General features: G+C 38.6%; 1 protein-coding gene across 5 annotated transcripts in view; it reads left to right on the forward strand.

The window, feature by feature from the left end:
* The window catches only part of Pds5b (PDS5 cohesin associated factor B), a 127,387-nt gene that overhangs the window by 93,071 nt on the left and 11,270 nt on the right, over positions 1-23,046 (forward strand). For all 5 annotated transcript variants that reach the window (XM_013122830.3, XM_005083163.4, XM_040751430.1 and 2 more), the window contains 10 exons: positions 1,631-1,789; positions 7,260-7,328; positions 8,837-8,973; positions 11,368-11,491; positions 16,141-16,345; positions 18,326-18,440; positions 19,937-20,069; positions 20,467-20,586; positions 21,424-21,486; positions 22,106-22,251. In XM_013122830.3, the coding sequence (XP_012978284.1) occupies positions 1,631-1,789; positions 7,260-7,328; positions 8,837-8,973; positions 11,368-11,491; positions 16,141-16,345; positions 18,326-18,440; positions 19,937-20,069; positions 20,467-20,586; positions 21,424-21,486; positions 22,106-22,251 (1,271 nt within the window). The remainder of the gene's footprint in view (positions 1-1,630; positions 1,790-7,259; positions 7,329-8,836; positions 8,974-11,367; positions 11,492-16,140; positions 16,346-18,325; positions 18,441-19,936; positions 20,070-20,466; positions 20,587-21,423; positions 21,487-22,105; positions 22,252-23,046) is intronic.

The following is a 23,046-nucleotide window of genomic DNA, read 5'->3' on the forward strand; positions in this document are numbered from 1 at the left end:
AATTTCGTTAATGCATTGTGGAAAATTATCATCTAGTAGTAATAAAATAATTGAAAACATATTTATGCAACCATGTTTTTGTTTATAGTGTGACCAGCAGAGTGATACTTAGATATGGACACAGTGGAAGTATTAAGGGAAATGACCAGGAATAGCAAAAGGTCAAAGTCGGCAAATGTTCTTGTTGGTCTTGCTGAAACCTCATGCTGCCCTTGTGTATTGGAAAATCATAGTCTATATTGCTTGTCAAATTTGCAATAGTTGGTTTTTGGTGTTAGAACATACAACCACATTTGCTTTTTATGTATGTGTTCCTGTGTGTTTACATGTGTGCATTGTGTGTGCTGTGCTTGTAGATACCAGAGGTCAACACTGCATGTCATCCTCAATTGCTTTGCACCATGACTTTTGAAACAGGGACTCTCACTGAATCTGGAGCATTCTTTCATCTAGACCAGCTCTCCAGATAACCTAAGGGCTGCTCCTGTCTCTGTCCCACAGTGTTAGAATCACTGATGCACTCAGCCTTGTTATTTATGTGGTGTTGAGGGTCCATACTCGGTTGTTGATGCATGTGCATTAAGCACTTTGCCCACTGAGCCAGTTCCAAAGCCCTTGTATTTTCATTGAAATGCAGCAGTGTTGTTTCTGCTAAGTACCTCTGCCCATTCTAGCCAGCTATTTACTTTCCACAGGTACTATGTGTTGTCAATAATGTGCTTTTCCAGAGGTACTTTATTCATACACAAGTAAGGATATAATAAACACATACACACACACAAATTTTGTATGTCCTCCCCCTTAGTGCTTAATGATGGTGTAATTTAGTCACTCTTCTTAGTTTTCCCATTTTTAAAGTTTAGCGATGCTCTTCAGTTATCATTCTAAGTGAGTATGACATTCTTTTGTTGTAGTAAGATACTAATTTTGTTTTAAATCACATGAAAAATAGTTTTATTCTGGAATTTAATATTTGATGCTGTCATTTTTCAAGACACCCAAAAATCAATTAACTATGCATAGGAAAAGTTAGTTATGCTATTGAAAATTTTATCTCAGTGTTCGAAAGGCTTAGGGACACATATTCTTTCTGGCTAGTGGTTCATTATGTTCCCACTGGAGTCCTGCCTACTGGTCCTAAGTCAAGTAGAGTACGTATCCATGGAAAAGACACAGTGCCTCTTCTGCCTCAGTGTGCGCAAGTGTGGCCTACCTCATTTTCATTCCCATTTCCTTGACAAGATCTGACATAGACTCCTCCAACTGCAGAAGAAGCTGCAAGGCAGAGTCTTCTTTATGCTTTGGAAGGAGGAGCAGAGTGAATATTGAGTAGTCCTAGCAGTCTTTGACATTCATATACATGGTTATAAGATATATGCTATATAATAAGATTGATGCTGAAAAGCTTTCTTACCTACTTCTAAAATGTGAGTTGGGCAGAACTGAAAATGTTTAAATTTAATGTCTTCTAAATGTCAATAACTTTTATAAAAGTCTACACTTAAGCTTGAGTTGCTACTTACACAGGATCTGAACTTTTGTAGTGCTCATAATTGAAAGGTGAAATACAGGAGTAGTTTTATTTGTTATCTATAGAGAACTGAATGTATTTTCTATCCTTCATTTCCAGCCTCTGCATAAGAGCCTAGATCCAAGCAACCTGGAACACCTTATAACGCCACTGGTCACTATTGGTCATATTGCTCTTCTTGCACCTGATCAGTTTGCTGCTCCTCTCAAGTCTTTGGTAGCAACTTTCATTGTGAAGGACCTTCTTATGAATGACCGGGTGAGTGAGGTCTTTAGATTTGCTATCTTCATAGAGTTCTGCATGTAGTTTTATATTAAAGAGAGGTGGAATACATAACAACACTCCACTTGGTTGCTTTCATTTAAGGTTTTCATCAGAAATAAAGTAACACCGGCACATGTTTGTTTGAACCAGGTATTTGATCTGAAGTAGATCCCCTGGGGAGTTGTAAAATAATACCCAATTGTGGCTATTTCAGTTTTACATGAAATGAAATTGTGTAAGGACATGGAGTTTTGATTAATTGGTAGACTTTTAGTGAGGAGACAGATAACTGGAGATGTGGATAAGACGGGGCTTGAATCTGCTTGTTTGTGCCTTTTGAGTGCTGGAATTAAAGTTGTAGACCACCAATACCTGACAGCTTTCTTGTGTGTGGGTGGAGAACCCAGAATCTTGTGGGGCATTTTACCACTGAACCATATCCTAGCCTGGGTGACTTTAATATGAAAGTAGAGATAATTTCAGGTTCCCAAATTTATATTCAGCAGTGAAGATTTACTCTTTTTTGTTTTGTTTTGTTTTGTTTTGTTTTGTTTTTTTCTTCTTTGTTTTTGTTTTTTGAGCCAGGGTTTCTCTATTGTTTTGGAGCCTGTCCTGGAACTCGGTAGACCAGGCTGGGACTAAAGGCGTGCACCACCAACACCTGTCTGAAGATTTACTCTTGCTTCTGGCAGATAGTTAAGCTCTTGTCAGATCATTTTGGGGCTTCAGACTTTTTTGATAGTTTGTTTTTCTGGTGCTGGGGGTCTAACCCAGGAGCTTGTTAGTACCATTGAGCTTCACCTGTCCATGTCTTGAGTTATTGGAAGGTTGCTGTCTTCGTGTCTAGCGTGCTTATAGGCATTTTGGGCAGATAGAGATGGGTCAGGTATTCTGGCACTCGGGAGTCACAGAAGAATGCTGAGTGTTACACAGCTCAGATGGAAAGGTATCCTGGAGCTCCGGAGCCAAGGACAACCACAGGCTGCAGTAAGCTTAGCAGTTTACAGCCCTGCCTCAGGGGAAAGGCTTCCCAGTGTATCAGCTCTGCTCCGGCAGGAGAGGGAGGGTCTTCCAGCTGGGGATGTTTGCCCAGTGTAGCAGTTTTGCTCCTGCAGGAGGTTTTTCGGGCCAAGTTGCTACAGCTCAGCTCTGCTCATGGAAAGTGGAGATTGGAGATTGGAGAGTGAGAGCAGAGAGCTGAGAGCGGAGTGTAGTCTTCCAGGGGAAGGTTTCCCGGGCAAAAGTGTTACAGCCCTGCTTGCTCTGCTCTGTCTTCTTGCTCTGCTCAAGGTTGCCTCTGCTCTGCCGCGGCCACCGCCACTGCAAAAGATCGTCACCCAAAGCTCATCGAAGGGGTTTATTGTGAGGGAAGAATCCAGTAGAGTGGCTGCTCTCTGGTCCTTTTTAGCCTTTTGGCTCCAATTTTAGGGCCAGGGTGCATTTCTTTCACTGACTCTGATTCCAAGGGCAAAGTGTGTTCTTTTGGCACTGGTTTCAGGGTCAGGGTACATTTCTCTAGTTCTGGTTGCAGGGCCAATGTGTGTTTCTTTGGCTCTGCTCAGGGTGTGTTTCTTTGACTCGTCCCTTTTCCCTACAGTGTATTTGTTTGGGAGCTCCCTAAAACTCTTGATTCCTAATTTTACCCCTTAAACCCTGTGACATGGTAACAGGGTTGGTGGGCCTCTCAGCCTCCTCTTTTCCACTTTTAGAACAAGAAATCACCTTAGTCGGAAAAGTAATCTTGGTGCCATGCTCAACTCTCTTGATATATCCCTTTTGATCATCTGCCCTGCTAAATTGTTACTGCTTTGCTAATTTTTTGTGCTTACTAACTTAAAAAAAAACCCAAAACAACAACAAAAAAAACCTTTTGGTTTACCCTAATTGTTTCAGTAGGACATTTTAAAAAAATAATAATCTAGTTCTGTCTTGTCAGAGATTAAATTCCTTTGTGCCACTGTTAAACTAACAATTTGTTCTGTTTTATGTCATATAGGATATGGGTGAATGAAAGGATGTTACATTAATTTATATTGAATAATACTGTTCACTCTTTGCTTTATTACTCAATGATCCTTATTTTCTATTTCCTTCCTGTTCATTTCATATTTATCACCTCATACTTATCTCATACATGTCTGACTAGGATGCTTCTTTAATTTTGTTTGTTCTTGAGTCTTGCAAGAATTGTACCGTATGCCCTGTGCAGACATCCTTAAGTCTGGGTTCACTGTTGAGCCACTTCTCAGTTACTGCTGATGTTTCCTACCAGCATTCGTTATCAGATGGCTCACTTTGTGCCCACATAATAGATACACTCTTTTTTTTTTTCTCTTGGTTTTTTGAGGCAAGGTTTCTCTGTGTAACTGCCCTGACTGTCCTAGAACTCATTTTGTAGACCAGGCTGCCCTCAAACTCACAGAGATCCACCACCCACTGCCTTCTAAGTGCTGGGATTAAAGGTGGATGTCCCCACAGAAGTTATACTTTCAATTTGCATTTTCTTTGCTAATGATTAAACTCATTTGACTGGTTACCATTCATGTTGTCTTCTTTCTGCAGTTACTTACAATGTCCTTTGCATGTTAGGTAATCTTTCCTTTATTGGGTACATGTTGCAGAATAGCCATAAGGTCCCATTTACAATGTATATTTTCACTCTCTTTGTGTTGTCTTTTGAATAAAAGTTTTAAATTTAACATTCTTTGTTGTTGTTTTCACATCCTGTGTCAGAAACCTCTGCTCTGCTAATGTGTGAGATTTGATGTATGATTTAAGCATTATTAATGTTTCTTTTACAAATGTGTGGGACATAAATGTTCAAAATTGAGATGTCATCTTGGTGGATCTTTTCTTTAATATTAGAGTATGAAATGTCCTTCTCCATCTCTTTTGACTAATTTTGGTTTGATGTCTATTTTGTTAGATATTAGGATAGCTACACCAGCTTGGTTCGTAGGTCGATTTGATTGGAAAATATTTTTCCAACCCTTTACTGTGAGGTAATGTCTGTCTTTGATGTTGAGGTGTGTTTCTTGTGTGTAGCAGGAGGATGAATCCTGTTTTTGTATCCATTCTATTATCTGTGCCTTTTTATTCTCGGATTGAGTCCATTGATATTGAGAAACATTAATGACCAGTAATTGTTAATTCCTGTTATTTTGTTGGTGTGGTGTGGTGTGTGTGTGTGTGTGTGTGTGTGTGTGTGTGTGTGTGTGTGTGTGTGTGTGTGTGTTTCTGTTTCTCTTTGGATTTTGCTGGTGTGAGATTATATATTGCTTGTGGTTTTGTAGGTATAGTTAACTTCCTTGGGATAGTGTTTTCCTTCTAGTACTTTCTGTAGGGCTGGAATTGTGGATAGATGCTGTTTAAATTGGACTTTATCATGAAATACCTTGCTTTCTCCATCTATGGTGATTGAGAGTTTTGCTGGGTATATTAGTCTGGACTGGCATCTTTGGTCTCTTAGAGTCTATAAGACATTTGTACATGCCCTTCTATCTTTTAGAGTGTCCATTGAGAATTTGGGTGTAATTTTGATAGGTCTGTCTTTATATGTTACTTGGCCTTTTTTGTTTGCAGCTTCTAATATTCTTTCTTCTGTATGTTTAGTGTTTTGATTATTTTGTGGTTTGGGAACTTCTTTTTCTGATCCAATCTATTTGGAGTTCTGTAAGCTTCCTGTGCCTTTAGGCATGTCCTTCTTTAGGTCAGAAAAAATTTTCTTCTATGATTTTGTTAATATATTTTCTGTTTTTTTTCTTGTTGTTTGTATGTTTGCTTTTTTTTTTTTTTTTTTTTTTTTTTGAGACAGGATTTCTCTGTATAACTGCTCTGGTTGTCCTGGAACTCTCTTTGTAGACCAGGCTGACTTTTTTGGTTTTTCGAGACAGGGTTTCTCTGTGGCTTTGGAGGCTGTCCTGGAACTCTCTCTCTATAGACCAGGCTGACTTCTAACTCACAGAGGTCTCCCTGCCTCTGGCTCCTGAGTGCTGGGATTAAAGGCGTGTGCCAAAATGACCAGCTTATTTTCTGGATTTTTGACCTGTGATTCTTCTATTTTTATTATTACTAGTTTTGGTCTTTTCATAGTATTCCAGATTGCCTGGATGTTTTGTGTTAGTTTTTTAGATTTAGCGTTTTTCTTTGACCAATGAACTCATTTCTTTTATTGTACTTCAACTCCTGACATTCTTTTTTCCATCTCTTGTATTCCATGGGTGATGCTTGTATTTGTAGTTCTGTTTGCTTACCCAGAATTCCCTCAGTTTGTGTTTTCTTAATTGCTTCTGTATCAATTTTCAGGTCTTGAATAGTTTCCTTCTCTTGTTTTCTCTTGCTTCTCTTGGCATTCTTTAAGGGATTTATTGATTTTCTCCAATTTCTTTCCTTTATTTTTTTCTCCTTTTTTTTTTTAATTAGAAGCAATCTTGTTTTACATGTCAACCCCAGTTCCCTCTCTCCCCCCCCTCCCCTGCCCTTCACCGACCCCCATCCCATCCCCTTTCTGCTCCCCAGGGAGGGTGAGGCCTTGCATCGGGGATCTTCAAAGTCTGTCACATCATTTGGAGCAGGGCCTAAGCCCTCCCCCATGTGTCTAGGCTGAGAGTATCCCGCTATGTGGAATGGGCTCCCAAAGTCCATTCGTACAGTAGGGATAAATACTGGTTCCACTGCCAGAGGCTCCATAGACTGCCAAGGCCTCCTAACCTGGGTTGGTCCTATGTTGGTTTCCCAACTATTAGTCTGGGGTCCGTGAGCTCACCCTTGTTCAGGTCAGCTGTTTCAGTGGGGTTCTCCAGCCTGATTTCCTTCAATTTCTTTAAGGGAATTTTCCATTTCCTCTTTAAGGATCTCTGTCATCTTAATAAAGTGATTTTATGGTCATTCCTTGTGCTTTGGCTGTGTTGAATTTTCAGTTCTTGCTTTCACAGGATAGCTGGACTCTGATGGGGTTATATTGCTCCTGGCTATGTTGGCATTTAGACATCTGGGTTGCAATGATTATAGGTTGTGGTGTTAATTTCTGAGTGTCTTTATTGGATGGGTGTTTTGTTCGTTGGCTTTTGTTTCTTTCCTCTTTGGTTCTAGTCTTTGTGGCCTCTATTTCTGGCAGCTGGTGTGACCTCTGATCTAATGGGGCGTCTCTGTCCACGTTGGGAACAGGCCTTCTGGTGGTTAGCGTGACCTTTGTTGTATCATGGGGTCTCTGTTCTCTGACTGGTGTTGCTTGTATCTCAGCAGTGGAAGTCTGCTTGGTTAGAGGTAGGACCCAGCAGAGGCAGGGATGATGAGGTGGGAGGGCAAAGGTGAGGCCTGGGGATGGGTTTTGGGGAACAGAATCTGGGGAGTGCAACAGTTCACCCTGCAGGTAACTCACTCACATGTTGTTCTCTTATTCAGTAAATAGTAACTGAGCATGAGAACTCATGCTTATATTTTAATGTTTCCACCTTTTGTCTAGCTTCCAGGAAAAAAGACAACTAAGCTTTGGGTTCCAGATGAAGAAGTTTCTCCTGAGACAATGGTCAAAGTGAGTACCATACATAGATTTGTTTGTCTTAGTTTACTCACTGTATCAAGTAATAGATGTGGGTGGCTATTAAAAGTCAAGAATTTGCCTTTATTGTGTTACAGTGTTTCATGTATTGTGAGATTGTAGGACAATGCTGTGTAACCCAGGGCCTTGTGAGCAATAGGATGTAACCTAGTTTGAGGGGAAAAGATTTGAAAGCTGCTTCTGTATTTACCCTTTCTAGAAATTAGTCATTTAATGGAGTGACCAGTGTCTTTTCCTGGATGTACTTCTGTTTAGTAACAATGCTAACCCAGGGTTTAAAATAGTCTTTTCCTTGGGATTTACGAAAAGTTTTTGTTTAAAACACATTTAATAATTCTTGAATTTGGGCTTATACATAAGAAATTGCTTGTCACTAAAATACAGAGCATCGATTTATTAAAATCATGTGGTAAGTGTCAATTTCATTTCAGTATATTTGTCAGTTTAAATGTTAGGAGCAAATATACTTAATGTTGACTTTTTTCTTAGAATTTTTTAGCATCCTTCTGAGCTCACTCCCACGTTGTCCTGCCCTCTTCCTCTTTGCATGTATTTGGTTATGTTCCATGTCTTGAAGCATGGTAGCATATTGTTGCAGTCTCTGAGTCTGATGAGTCTGCATACCTTTGGAGCAGCCCTTCCTTTACCTCTGTAGTTATCACTGCATGATACTAGTTGCATTTGGGTCTCAGCATTAGTCTTTTTTTTGGGGGGGGAGGTGGTTTCCAGGCAGGGTTTCCAGGGTTTCTCTGTGTAGCTTTGTAGACCAGATTGGCTTCGAACTCACAGAGGTCCTCCTGCTTCTGCCTCTCCAGTGAGTGCTGGGATTAAAGGTGTGTGTTATCACCTCCCATCTCTCACTATTAGTCTTAAGCAGCAGTCTTGTATCATTGAGGCAGCACTGGATGAGAAGACAGGCCATATAGGATAAGTGTGCACTCACCAGGAAAGGCGTCTTTGGAACTGCTGTGTGCTAGCACTGTTCAAGCTCAGTTATTATCACCTTTGTCTTTTAAAAAGCTGAGATAAGTCAAAAAACAATACACAAAGAAGTTTGTCAAAGTAAGTGCAGAAGTACTCCCATGCTTCATCATCATAAGATGTAGGATCTGGTATCCATTTTTAGGTAGGCAGTTGATGCTTCATCGTCAAAAGATGAAGAAAGCTGTGTCCATTCTTAGGTAGGCAATGGCGAACTTTTTCTGCTTAGGGAAGTTACAGGATGAGGTGCATGCTTGGGAAACATTAACAGTTAACAGCAACAAACTCATCTTTAGTGAAATTACTTTTGTTTTTGTTTGTTTTTGCCACTTTCCTGGAGGTTAAAACAACTCTAACTTAAAACACTGTGTTACATTCCTGTATATATAGGAAGGAATAATTTTTGTGTTTTCTTAGGATATGTCTTCTTCTAGTTTTTAAAGTTGATGTGTAAATTCTTTAAACATAACTCTTTATTGGTCCGTTTGTCTTTTAAATAGATCCAGGCTATTAAAATGATGGTTCGATGGCTACTTGGAATGAAAAATAATCACAGTAAATCAGGAACTTCTACCCTCAGATTACTAACAACCATATTGCATAGTGATGGAGATTTGACAGAACAGGGGAAAATTAGGTATGTAGTTATTGTTTCCAGATATTTGGGTTATAGTATTTCAACTCCTGCTATAACTGTTATATGTTAGAATTTCTTCTTTAAAAAGATAATTAGTATTAATTGTAGGTATTCATGTGTTTTTATTGTAATATGCTTTTACATGATGGTTATTGCAATATAACAGCCACGTGTCTGACAAGGTTCTGCCATCTAGACACTGCAAGTATTTTAAATGATAGATCCTTGCTCTTTGTCACAGTCCATGTACATATAACTGCTAGTACAGAGATCTGTAACAAGTTTGCTAGTGTCTCAAGGGAAAAAACAAATTATTGAATCTGTTTCTAGAATACAGTAAACAAAAAATTTTAAATGTACTTGATACATGTTATTTAAAATATATAGACTGTTTCTGTTTATATGATGAAACATAATTTAGTGCTCCCTGTTCATAAGTCCACATCTGTGGACTCAGCTACTTATTGATCTACTTAGAATGCATAGACTTACCTTTACATTTCCGGCACCATGCAGCATGGCCACTGATTGTATTGTAAACTAGAGATGAATGAAGGCATGTAGGGAGATTGCACATAATCCATGCAGAAATGATGTCATTTTTCTGTGAGGACTGAAGCATTGGTTTTGTTGTCTTAGGATACCAAGGGTTAACTGACTGTACTATGACTGAAACTACATACTCCACCCAGATTCAAACCCTGGCTCCTAGCACTTTCTAGTTAGCTGAACTTTGCTAAGTTACTTCAGGTTCTCAGTGTCCCTGACATCAACTTGTCTTTAGTGTACCACTGTGGTACAGTAAAGTATATTAGGATATCTGAAGTATTCACAGCATTGCATAGCACACAGGAATATGGATGATAATAGGGATTATTTTTTATTAGCATTAGCTGAAATATAGAATTGATCTCAGATGTTGTTCAGTGACACTTCTTAGCAATCAAAAATAGAATAATTTCCCTCTTTAATACATCTAAATTCTAAATGAGGAAACCAGACAGTGTGGGCTGCTTTCCATCTCCATTCTCTGCTTCCAGTGCCCCCCCCCCCTCCATAGTGCTGGGTGTCAAACCTAGGATTTCCATGGTAAGCAAATAGTATTAACACTGAGCCAGCCTCATTACCACCCCAGGCAAATAGAATTTAACACTGAGCCACCCCGTCCACCCCAATCTGTTCTCCTTGTATGTTTTATTCATAGTGTCCCCAGTGCCTAGAAACAGTATATATTTCTGAAGTGAAATAATAAGAATAAAATTCAGTACTGTAGACATAGTTTGCTTACCATTTTTTTAAAAGATTTATTTATTGTGTATACAGTATTCTGTCTGCATGTATGCTTGCAGACCAGAAGAGGGCATCAGATCTCATTACAGATAGTTGTGAGCCACCATGTGGTTGCTGGGAATTGAACTCAGGACCTCTGGAAGAGAGTAGCCAGTGTTCTTAACCTGTGAGCTCTCTCTCCAGCCCTGTGCTTACCATTTTTAACTTAATTTGTTGCTCTCCTTCAGTGATTTAGGCATGTCCATTACATGTAATAAGGATGCTTTGATTTAAAATTCATACAGCATTTGAGATAAATTTGTATTTGTCAGTTCAGCCTGGCTGAGAAAATCCTTGTCATTAATATATTTAGTCCCAATTATTAGTTACATTGTTTTCTACATAGTTTTTTACGTTAATTATTCCTGGATATATTTAAGTTGAGAACATTGACAGACTATATACATTCAAATTCCGATCTGTGATTTATCCACTGCTTTTATTGTGAACTATTTCTTCTGTATGCCTATGGTAGTGTTACAGCTACTACACCTCCTTTCATGATTCTTGTTTTATGTTTAGTACAGTAGTTATGATAGACAAATTGGCAAGTAAAGACATTCGTGTCGACCTGTGAGTAAACATCACACACACAACTCAGTAGTACTAAACAGGCAAACCGACACACAAATAGATGTCTTCTATTCCTGCTTAGATTAGGATGTGTAGGATCAGAAAATTGAATGGCTTTAATAGTAGCTGGCAGCAACATATTTAAGAGACATTGGCATTGGTTGGGTTCTCTAAGAGCTCTGTGCTATATGTGGACTGACTGCTATGGCCCCGTGTGGCAGAAAGTACAAACAAGCTCCTCCCCCCTTCCCCCTTGTAAGTTCTGAGGGCTCTGCCCACTCAACCTCATCACCTTCCATAAAACTCCCTTGTAATACCACCTTGGCTTAGGATTTCAGAGTGTGCACTCTGAGGAGGTGAAGGATGTTCAAGCCATAGGACTTTCTGCTTTCTTCTTATAGGGGACGATTTTAAACTTTAGATGAATGAGGTAAGAATGATTCCTCCACACCAGGCATGTAGAAGTCTTACTTTTTTTTGCTTCTTTTTTAGTAAACCAGATATGTCTCGTCTGAGACTTGCTGCTGGAAGTGCCATTGTGAAGCTGGCACAGGAACCCTGTTACCATGAGATCATCACGTTGGAGCAGTATCAGCTGTGTGCTTTAGCCATCAATGTAAGGGCAGTGACTAGTGGGAATACCATCGTGTGCTCTTGTGCTTATAGGAAGAAATTGCTGCAGCAACATCAGAGCCTTGAGTGTTTGTTTTCTTTCCTGAGAAATACTTCAACGTTCTAAAATTGGCATTTGGTTTCCTAGCACAGTGTGTGGAACTACTTCAGTGTCCTAGTCTGCAAACATCACATACACACACATACACACACACACACACACACACACACACACACACACACACACACACACACACACACACACACACGCTCAATGAGGCTTGCACTAGCTGAACCATTGCTCCTCAAGGAGACAGGGCATTTGCTTTAAGACTCTAGTCACAAACTTGTTATCCACTGGTCAGTGCACAGCCTTGCTTTCTGGGTGTCTGCTTTAGAACACCTCATTTATGTTCATAGCTCTTTGATTAACCCTAAGCATCAACACTCATTCCTCGGTGAGGCTTTACTATAGCTGTGCTTTTTTTTTTTTTTTTTTTTTTTGAGGCACAGTGTGGCCTTGTGCTTAGACTGCTGTATTTGATCAGTTGTTGGGAGATGTTTAAATGTCAGTCAGCAGTAAGAACAACAGTGTACAGTGTGTCACCAAGGAGACAAAGCTGGGCTTCTCTCTAGCGATGAGCACAGTGGGCTCCCTCCATGTTTGATGCTCTGCACATCTATTTGCTGATGATCATTGCTGCAGGTGTTGATTTTGGAATTAGAAATAAATTAATAGGCAAATTCCTAAGTGTAGATGGAATCTGTGAATAAGGAGGAACAACTGCTACCAAAATTTTATAAAGCTTGTTCCTGGGCTTTTATTATTATTTATTTATTTATTTATTTATTTATTTGGTTTTTACGAGACAGGGTTTCTCTGTATTGTTTTGGAGGTTGTCGGTCCAGCCTGGCCTCGAACTCACAGAGATCCGCCTGCTTCTGCCTCCCGAGTGCTGGGATTAAAGGCGTGCGCCACCACTGCCCGGCTCTGGGCTCTTATTTTTTAAGACATAGGGTAGATAGTTTCACGGTAGAAGTATTCTAAGTAAGTTTTTAAAAATAAAATAAATCTTTTAAAAGTGAGAATACATAAACACATGTATCAGTAAATCTAAATACATGACTTAAGCTTGTCTCCCTTTGTATTTTTCCACTTGTTGCAGAAGCCTTGACTCTCAGAGCTACCTTCTTATATGCAATAACTGTCCTACTGCTGTACTCATCCAGGAGACCTTGTCTGTTGTTGGATAAGTTTCCCCAACCACAGTTCTCATCATGTTATCCTCCTGGTCAAACACATTTAAGAACTCATACTTGACCGGGCATTGGTAGTACACACCTTTAATGCCAGCACTCGGGAGCAAAGGCAGGTAGATCTTTGTGAGTTCAAGGCCAGCCTGGTCTACAGAGCAAGTTCCAGGACAGCCTCCAAAGCAATACAGAGAAACCCTATCTCAAAAAACAAAACAAAAAACAAACAAACAAAAAAAAAAAGAACTCATACTTGTTTGAAAGAAAAGAAAAAACAAACAAATGTATTTTATAACCTGACATTTGAGCCTCTCTATTGTTTGGGTCTGAACACATACTTTAATATCTTTAATACTACCTTTACAGCAGTAGTTCTCAACCTGTGAGTCATGACTATCAGAAGACCATTGGAAAATACAGCTGTTTCTATTATTGTGATTCATAGAGATAGCAAAATTACAGTTATAAAGTAGCAACTAAAATAATGTTAGGGTTGGGGTGACCACAGCATGAGAAATTGTATTAAAGGGTCACAGCATCAGGAAGTTGATAATTATTGCTTTACATTATACTACCCTTTATCTACTTCATCTCAGAAAAACTGAGCACTTTTATTTAGCCTGTTTTTTGTTTTACTTAACCCTGTTTGGCAATGAAGGTTCAAATGTGATCTTTCCCTCAAGACTTACCCTGGTTTTCTTAGCTGGATGCAGTCTTTGTTGTTTTAATTCCCTCTAGATTTTATTTTCACTCCTCTGCTACATACAAAGCTCAGTCTTGTGCTTTCACTTTTTCTGTACATGTGATATTTTTTTTCTTGAGGTGAGGCTTTTTAAAAGTAGTATTGTATATTTGAACAGACCTTAAATGTGAAGGAATAGATAGAGATTGAATAATATGACAACACATTTAATAATTGCTCAGGTATTTAGAATTTGAAATTCAGTTCATGAAAAAATGTACTTTGTATTATTTTGAGGTGTGTATTGATCGAGATTCTGGAAATACAAAGCTGAATAAGTCATGGTTTTAGTCCTCTGAAAGCTAACAGCCTCTTAGAATAGAAAATGCAGATAAGTGAAAGGGAGTGGGGATAGGGTGGGAGGCTGGGGGGGCTGGGGGGTGCGAGAGGAGGGGGAGGGAGCTGGGATTGACATGTGAAGCAAGCCCTTTTCTTAAAAAATGTAATAAAAATAATGAAAAAAGAGAAAATACAGATAAGGGTTGATAATACAATGAGGTACACAGAGTAACTCAACTACTTCTAAGGTGCTAGGAGAAGTTATAGGGATAATTTGTTTTCAAAAGCAGACTGAGGTATGGTGAAGACAAAAATCAAGCTTGTAGCAGTGAACTAGTTTTGACTGCAACTTAGTATTGGGAGGCAAAAAGTTGTAGTTTATTTTCTTATACTCAGCCAATTATTTTTTTTATAACCAGAGTTATGAAAGTATAAGTGTTTGCCTTTGTGAGAGTTTCTTTTTGGTAAAATTGTAATGCTATTCCTTATTTTACATTTTTGTTAGTAAGGCACCCATCTTGTTAATTCTCCTGTAGCGTCTCTTGACACACCCTATGTGTGCACAGTTTGTCTCTTCTGTAGTTAATTGTCAGCTTCTCCTCTGTGAGCTGAGCTAATAGTTTTCTGTCACTAATAACTGAAAGCTGTTAGTTTTGAAGTGATTGATAAGTGGCTCTGTAACAAGTTTGCATTGAGTTATTAAATGCTGAGCTGTCAGTGAGAGGGACAGAACTATCATTAAGGGGTGTGTCTCAGTAGGAGGGTGGTGTATCTTGAGTGGGCTAATTTTTTTAAAGAATGGTGTATTCACTGGTGAATATGTTTAAAATAAGTTGATTTTGGTTATGAAGTTTTAAATAGGCATTTTTGTAGTAAATTGGATATTTTCATGATAGATGTATGTTTAAAATATGATTAAAATACGGAATGATAACTTTATTGAGTATGATAGTAGAAAAACTTAATTTCTGTGGACACTTGAATAATTTTTTTTAAAGTAGTAGGTATGCCGGGCGGTGGTGGCGCACACCTTAATCCCAGCACTTGGGAGGCAGAGGCAGGCGGATCTCTGTGAGTTCGAGGCCAGACTGGACCGACAACCTCCAAAACAATACAGAGAAACCCTGTCTCATAAAACCAAAAAAAAAAAAAAAAAAAAAAAGTAGTAGGTATGCCAAAATTGAAATTAAATGAAAGGGAATATATATGAGAACTTAAAGATGGATATTTGACACATCTTTATCCCAACTGCATTAACCAGGCATAATGGTACCTGCCATAATCTCAGCATTAAGGAGGCATTAAGGCATTAAGGAGGCTGGCAAGATGGCTCACCCATTAAGAGTACTGGCTGCTTGTTCAGAACAGCTGTTTGGTTCTCAGCACCCACATGGTGATTCACAACTGTTTATAACTCCTTTTCCAGGGGATCTTACTCCCTCTTCTGGCCTCCGCAGGCACCGGGTACCCACATGATACATATTACATATGCATGCAAAACATACATGCACATAAAAATAAAACTGGGAAAGAACAAAATCAGAAAATGTCCAAGTACTAGTGGTAGAGCCCAGCTAGTGTAGAGTTCTTGTCTAACATTCTGGGGGCTCTAGGATCAATCCCTGTATTATAGAGGAATAATAAAGATAAATATACACATACACACTTTGAAGAAAAACCCAGTGGTCATTACAGACAGAAGAAATGATGTACCTAAAGTTGTGAAATAAAAGAACACACAAGTTGAGAGGGTATAATTATGAAGTTGTTTGTATGCCATGGAGACAAATTGGAGCTGTTCCTTTAGTTTTAAAGAAATTCTAATCCACTGTGTTCTGGTTACTGTGCTAGTCCTAGATAGGAGGTGCATTGTTCCTGTTTTTGAAGAATCAGCAAATGAATAAGGCAGATACCCAAACTAGCCTTAATCTGCTAAAGATATGCAGAGTGCTCAGAGCATAGGCCAGCATAGGATACAGGTTACATGCTGCTTTGAAGTAGATAGATGTGTTTCTCTAAAAAACAAGGAGTTTGCTAGAGAGAGATGGTTTGGGGGAAGCTAGTCATAAGGTAATCAGACACTTTGCCTAAGATGTCAGTGCTGTGCTAAGCTATATATGCTCAGTCCCCTTTTTAATATTGTTTTAATTATACTCAGTTAAGTTGGGAGAAGTATACTAGTTTCATCTATTTTAAGAGTATATTTATTGTTGTCTAATAGATATAACTGGTAGTTTATTGGGTCCAGTTGAATACTCCATATTCACACCCTGTATTATGAACACTGACTTAGGGGTTATGTATCAACTTGGTCATATCTGAAATTGTAACTTCTTACTGCCTTGTGGATAATACCTAGAATAATTTTATCTTTATAGGATGAGTGCTATCAAGTCAGGCAGGTGTTTGCTCAGAAACTTCATAAAGGACTTTCCCGATTACGACTTCCACTTGAATATATGGCCATCTGTGCACTTTGTGCCAAAGACCCTGTGAAGGAGAGAAGAGCTCATGCTAGACAGTGCCTGGTGAAGAATATCACTGTGAGGCGGGAGTACCTGAAACAACATGCAGCTGTTAGTGGTGAGTGCCCAGGTGCTGAAAAATGCACCTTCCGGTATGTGTGCCTGTTGCAGCGTCACAGGTGTATACGTAAAAGTCAGCATCTCTCAACAGCTACTTTTCACTTTCTGTATTTAAAAATGTATATAAGTGTGTGGTTATTTGAGTTTCGTTATCTTTGTGTAAATGGCTAAGTCTGACATTGGAGGTACTAGAAAACAGTCAGATTTGCCTACATATTTGTACTGTGTTAGCACTGTTTTGGATCTTTGTTCTCATGTGTAGCTAACATTCATGTCGGTTGCATATATGCCTGCCTTCCCTGTGATCCCTCCATCTCCTAAAGCGGCAGTTGGTATGCCGCTTTATTTCTGTGCCTTAACAGACAGCATGCATCAGCATCTACCCTGTTACCCAAGTCAGATCAGAGGCATTTTTTATGCGTGTTCTCCCTCTCTTCAGCCACCAAAACCCATTAGCCCTTCTTGCAGATGTCATGGATATCTGCTGCTCTCCTACTAGCTATACTTGACTTGGATTATTGTAGATGCACTTAATTCACACCATGTTGTAAATGCCTTGCTTCTGCCCTCCCTTCTCTTCCCATTGTATCACACTGTGTGTTACCCTTCCAGCAAAGACCAGTCATCCCTTCCTGTAGGTTGAAATACATGTAGCTTCTCAACTGCTCACAAATGACATTGAAGCACCTGATGGCTACTCAGATTTTATACTCAAGTATAAATTCTGCCCTGTTTACTTACCACTGCTGCTCCCTCCTATGTGCCTATGCTTGGTGTGCAAGGTTACTTGAGGTTTGTGCAACCTGCCTCTCCCTACTCTGTTCTGAGCTCTGGAAATCACTTCTCTTCTTCTAGACAGACAGAGCTGGGGGATATACATACTTGCATACATAAATATAGTTTACCCCTTTGAGTCATTTTAGATACAGCTTTAGCATCAGTTTGCCTCTGTGATCCTCTTTCTCTTTTTTCTCACCTTGGAAAAAGTGAAGGCTTTGTAGTCACATCCCACCTCTGCTGTTTATGGGCTGTGTTTGGCCAAGTTATATAATCCATGGCTTACTTTGCTTGTTTGTGAATTTGATATATTTACTTCTTGTGGTTGTTACATGGATTGAAAAATGATATGTATAAAGCACCTAGCATAAATAAATGGCCCAGAGAAGTCATCGGTAATGCTAGTTATCCATAGTTTCCATCTCTTTATACTTCTGTATGAGTGCCTTACCTGGTTTTATTTATCTTTATAATTTTGTATTATATAGATACAAAGTAGTAAGCACCCTATAAATGTTTGACATAATTTAACATAAATCACTGAAATTTGAGCCTTGCTATTTTTTTCTCTCATGCTTGCTTTTTAATTACCATTGACACAAACTCTTCAAAGACAGTATCATGCTTTTTGGCATGCATTATGCTCCTGGTTGAACATCTGACTAAAATGGAATTAGGAGACCGAATCCAAGTCTTTTTGTGTTAGGTTTCCCAAGTAAAGTTTGCGTGCTATTCTGACCTCTACAATATATTTTGTTAGTCTCAGTCAACAGATAAAAATACTTGAACTTAACCTGAAAAGTTGTTTGTTAGTTACACTGTCCCAGGAGCTCTGTTCTTTTGTATGGTCCTTCTGTGTTAAAAACTGACCGTTACATCTGTCTTTATGTCTCTGATAGCTTGTGAGAAAATGCCAACATACAGTTGCTTATAAGGAAGACTAGGTCTTATATCTCAGTCTTAAATAGTTTGTGAAGATATGCATTTGAATATTGAAATACTCACCCTTACTGCTCAGCACCTGGCATGCTAACTAGACAGTTTAAACTGCTCACCACATCTCTCAGCACAGGGTGGTGTTGTACTGTTCTGTCACTGGGATGTAGGAAAATATACAAAAGAGCATATGATTTGATCTTTCTAACCTGGATGTTTTTGTTTGCTTTTGTTTTTTCTTTTCTTTTTTTGTCTTGTTTTTCAGAAAAATTATTGTCTCTTCTACCAGAGTATGTTGTTCCATACACAATTCACCTTTTGGCACATGACCCTGATTATGTCAAAGTACAGGACATTGAACAACTTAAAGATGTGAAAGAGTAAGACTTTTTTCATCCCATTTTCCTATTTCTGAACGTTGTTTTTTACCTCCTTGCTGCTGGTGATAATGGGATATTAAGTATAGTTGTTATGTTTCATTTTGCTAAGGTTCTTATCGCTCTCTTCATTGTCTTTGTTATTTCATCTCTTCACATTACATTTCTTACCTAATTTCCAAAAAACGTAACTTAAACTACCAAACTTTGGTTCTATTTCTCTGCAGTTGTTACATTGCTTTTCTACTGAAGTAGTGCAGTGTGATTTTTCTCTTCCAGTTCTCATGTTTTATTTCCTTCTAAATTGTAGCTTTTCATGTGAGGAGAGTTAGTAATCTCCTCACTCAAGTAGTAAGTACATTTATCTTTGCATTAACTTTCTTTGAGAAAAAAGAATAGTTTCTTCATAATAGGCCATATTTCACAAGGGAGTAAGTAGTCTTAGTTTTAACTTCATTTCTGTTTTTCTAATTACAGTAAAGATTATTGTCTGTGTTGAGAGAGAATAGGAAAATAGGAAACTGAGAGACAGTTTAAGACCAGCATAATTCCTAGAATAAATTTGAGACCCTGGTCTTATTTCTGATATAATAAAAGGTGACTATTGTGATTGTGAATCAATTAATTTAGTATGTCTTTAATACACCAGTAAAAATGATGGTTAGTTTCTTAATTCATAGAAATATAGTTACTTATTTAAGATATTGCTTGAAACTACAATTAAATTACCATTAGCATACTATGGCAAGGGGAAAATCCATTGTCTTTTATTTGCCATATTATCTGTTTTTAGGATACTATCTAAAAATGATTTCTATGTTAGAGTGATTACCAGTAATGAGGAACCCTGGCTGCCTTTATCTGAGAACACTGGCTTGTTAAATAGGTGAAATACCTTTGGAATGCACTGGACAGTTGCCTTTCTTGATTGCCCTGCTGTCTTCATTCTGTGGAGCACAGCCTGAGCAATTGCCTCTCATTTCCCTTTCCTGTTATTTTTCTCCTTGATATGTCAGCAGTAATTCCATTCCTCTCTTAGAGCAAAGACAGTGTGTGTAATTGTCAGCCACACTTCCCTTTCTCATTTGTTTGACTGTTTCTGTCCACTGACTCAGGTATCATGAAGCTGTCCCATCAGGACTGGAGTCACCTCATTGTTTTGTGGCCAGTCTTTCTTCACTGTCATAGCAGAGTTAAAACTGTTTCGTTCTTACCATGTCTGTGTTTCTTTTAACCTTCCTCATGTAGAATTGGCTGAGATTCAGAGCTTATATCTGCATTGATGACCGTGTGTGTGTGTGTGTGTGTGTGTGTGTGTGTGTGTGTGTGTGTGTGTGTGTGTGTGTGTGTGTGTGGTGTAACTTAGGCTTTTTCCCTACTGTTTCATTTTGAGTTTGTAGCTGCTTCTAGGCTCATTATGCTAATATTGAGAATCATTGTATCTGTATTTAACAAAAGATTTTTTCCTTCTGTATTTTTCCTTGTTTTTGTGTTCTTAGATGTCTTTGGTTTGTTCTGGAGATATTGATGGCTAAAAATGAAAACAACAGTCATGCATTTATCAGAAAGATGGTAGAAAATATTAAACAGACAAAAGATGCTCAAGGACCAGATGATACAAAAATGAATGAAGTATGTAATTCGTAATAAATAATTTGATGCCATACTGATTTAAATATTTTGGTGTAGGGTACAACTTTTTAATATTTTAACAGTATTATTTTTTCTATTAATGATAATTGGAGTTGGTAACGCAGAATTATACCAATACTAGTATTAATTTAGTAGTAATTCTAATGCTGAATCATACTGATCTTGTTGTTTTAATATGCATAATAATAGAAGCCATAATATTTATCCTAAAGATTTCTTTCATTAGTTTACCATTTAGTCTAAATACATGTTCTACAATTACTCCTAATTCACAGAGTCGAAGGTGCCAATCTTTTTTTAATTTTACTTTTATTTTTAATTTTTATTTTTTATGAGGTGCCACTCTTAATAACTAACTAAAAACGTACCATTGCAGAAACTGTACACTGTGTGTGATGTTGCCATGAACATCATCATGTCGAAGAGCACCACATACAGTTTGGAGTCTCCTAAAGACCCAGTGTTACCAGCTCGGTTTTTCACTCAGCCTGACAAGGTAGTTACTGTAGGATTGTGGGAGTTGAGATGAAGTGTGTGCTCAGCACTGAGCTGTGGGGAGACACGAGGGACCAGTTCTAAGAACTGCCCACTACCAATACTTGGAAAGGGCGCTGGACTCAGAAATGTCACTCACCAAGTGTGGACTGTGGTGGAGGCCACGAAGGGATGATCTAGAATTTGTTTCAAAGTCTGAAGCCATGCCAAGAGTATAGGCAAAACTCTGCCAAAGCATTTGTGAATTAATAGCCTTTGATCCAAAACAGGAATTGAAATGCTGTCTGAAGTTGCAAGCCCTGGGTGAGGACTCAGAAAGTGGTGCGAGGAAAACAGAGCATAGATGCTGGGATAGGCCTGAGGTTCCTAGAGTGCTGTGAGGGTAGTCACAGACCACATCCCACCCAAGACAGTGTATACAGACCCTGGCAGAGACTCTTCTCTGAGCTGATTCGTAACAGCATGGGAAGCACCATCGTCTTCTGTGTATTGGAAGCAGTATACCAGTTAAGATCTTGGCAGTCTTGGCAGTGGATAGGGATTTAAAGTGGCCTTGTGGGTTTGCATAAAGTTAAAGGGCTTGTCTCTTTCCTAAGCATTCCCTTAGTTATGAGCAGCATAGCCAGGGTCTGTGGGACTTTGTCTCTTGACTGCTGTGCAGGAATGTGTGTTGCCTGTCACATTTCATATTGGAATAGCTATGAGATTAGTCTGTCAGAACCACTGCCTGAAATTTCATGTTTAAACTGATTTGTTTAAATAAATATGAACTCAGTTGGCTTTTGTCTTTTACAGAGTTGTCTTGGTATATGCTGACTGCTCTTTCTTTTGCTCACAGAATTTCAGTAACACCAAAAATTACCTGCCTCCAGAAATGAAATCGTTTTTTACTCCTGGAAAAGTATGTTTTGAGAATTGTTTTAATATTTTTGTGGTAGTTAATTTTAGTGTGATTATTGGCCTGCTTGTGCTATTTTATTTCTTTGAGAATTAAAATTATTTGTACTATGTAGATGCCAGCTAAAATGCACTTAAAAAAAAAGCTTATAGCAAAACTGTTTATCCTTTAGACTTCTTATACCAATCTTGATAAAAATCTTAAAGATGATAATGTCTTATATCCTTCCATAGCAAGGCTTTTTTTTCATAATTGCTTTACATTTCATTTGTCTCTTACAATGGAAACCTTTTCCTACAAATAATTACAACTCAATTGATCTATTGTCTTTGGAGTTTGCTGTTTGTTTGTTCTGAAATGACCTTGCTAGGTAGCCCAGGCTAGTTTTGAATTTACAGTACTCCTTCCTCAGCCTCCTAAGTGCTGGAAATACAGGCATGCACTGTTACAAGTTTTTAATTTGTGCAATGATAATTCAGTTGATCATCTTTATTTTGCTTAAGGTTAGATATACATTATTTATTTGTGTGTAAATACATTGAAATTGTTGCTAAAAGTTCTTGATATGGAAGTTTCTTTTAGTGTTAATTAAATAGGAAGAGTTACGTGTTTCTCGTTTCAGCCTAAAACAGCCAATGTTCTAGGAGCAGTTAATAAGCCGCTTTCATCAGCAGGCAAACAGTCTCAGACCAAATCATCAAGAATGGAAACTGTGAGCAACGCAAGCAGTAGCTCAAATCCAAGCTCTCCTGGAAGAATAAAAGGGAGGCAAGTGCACAAGAGATGTTGCATTTTTATATTTGATTCTAGTAAGGCTGTGAGATCTAAAATAATACAGTTACAAATATTTGATGACAGTGAGTAGAGATGAGTTGGTAGTTACTGACAAATAGTAGACAATTAGCTTTTCATATGTAACTTCCTGGGGTAATCTCTGTTAATACACACAATAGATATTTGATCTCATTGTTTACCACTTATACAGTTAGTTGTTCACTTATGGTTCATTCATACAGTGGAATACCTGAATCATTAAATATAATGAGATCAGGGGCTGGAAAGATGGCTGAGTGGATAAGAGCACTGACCGCTCTGTCATGTTACCCAGGTTTGGTTCCCAGCAACCCTTAGCTGCTCACAGCCATCCGTAACACCAGTTTTAGGGGATCTGACACCCTTTTCTGGCCTCTGCAGGCTCTGCATGCATGTAATCTATAGACATGCAAGCAGGCAAAGCACAAATACACACAAAATTCAGGGGCCAGAGGATTGGCTACCAAGATGGATAATCTGAGTTTGGTCCCTGGGACTAACATGTAGAAGGGGAGAACCAACTTCCTTGGGGTGTCCTCTGTTCTCCACACGTGTTACAGTGCTTGACACATGTACATGCACAGTAAATGAAAAGGGTTTTGTTGGCTTTTTTTTTTTTTTTTTTTTTTTTTTGGTTTTATGAGACAGGGTTTCTCTGTATTGTTTTGGAGGCTGTCGGTCCAGCCCGGCCTCGAACTCATAGAGATCTGCCTGCCTCTGCCTCCCAAGTGCTGGGATTAAAGGCGTGCG

The sequence above is a fragment of the Mesocricetus auratus genome, unplaced genomic scaffold, assembly GCF_017639785.1.
Source record: "Mesocricetus auratus isolate SY011 unplaced genomic scaffold, BCM_Maur_2.0 Super-Scaffold_100008, whole genome shotgun sequence".
NCBI lineage: Eukaryota > Metazoa > Chordata > Mammalia > Rodentia > Cricetidae > Mesocricetus > Mesocricetus auratus.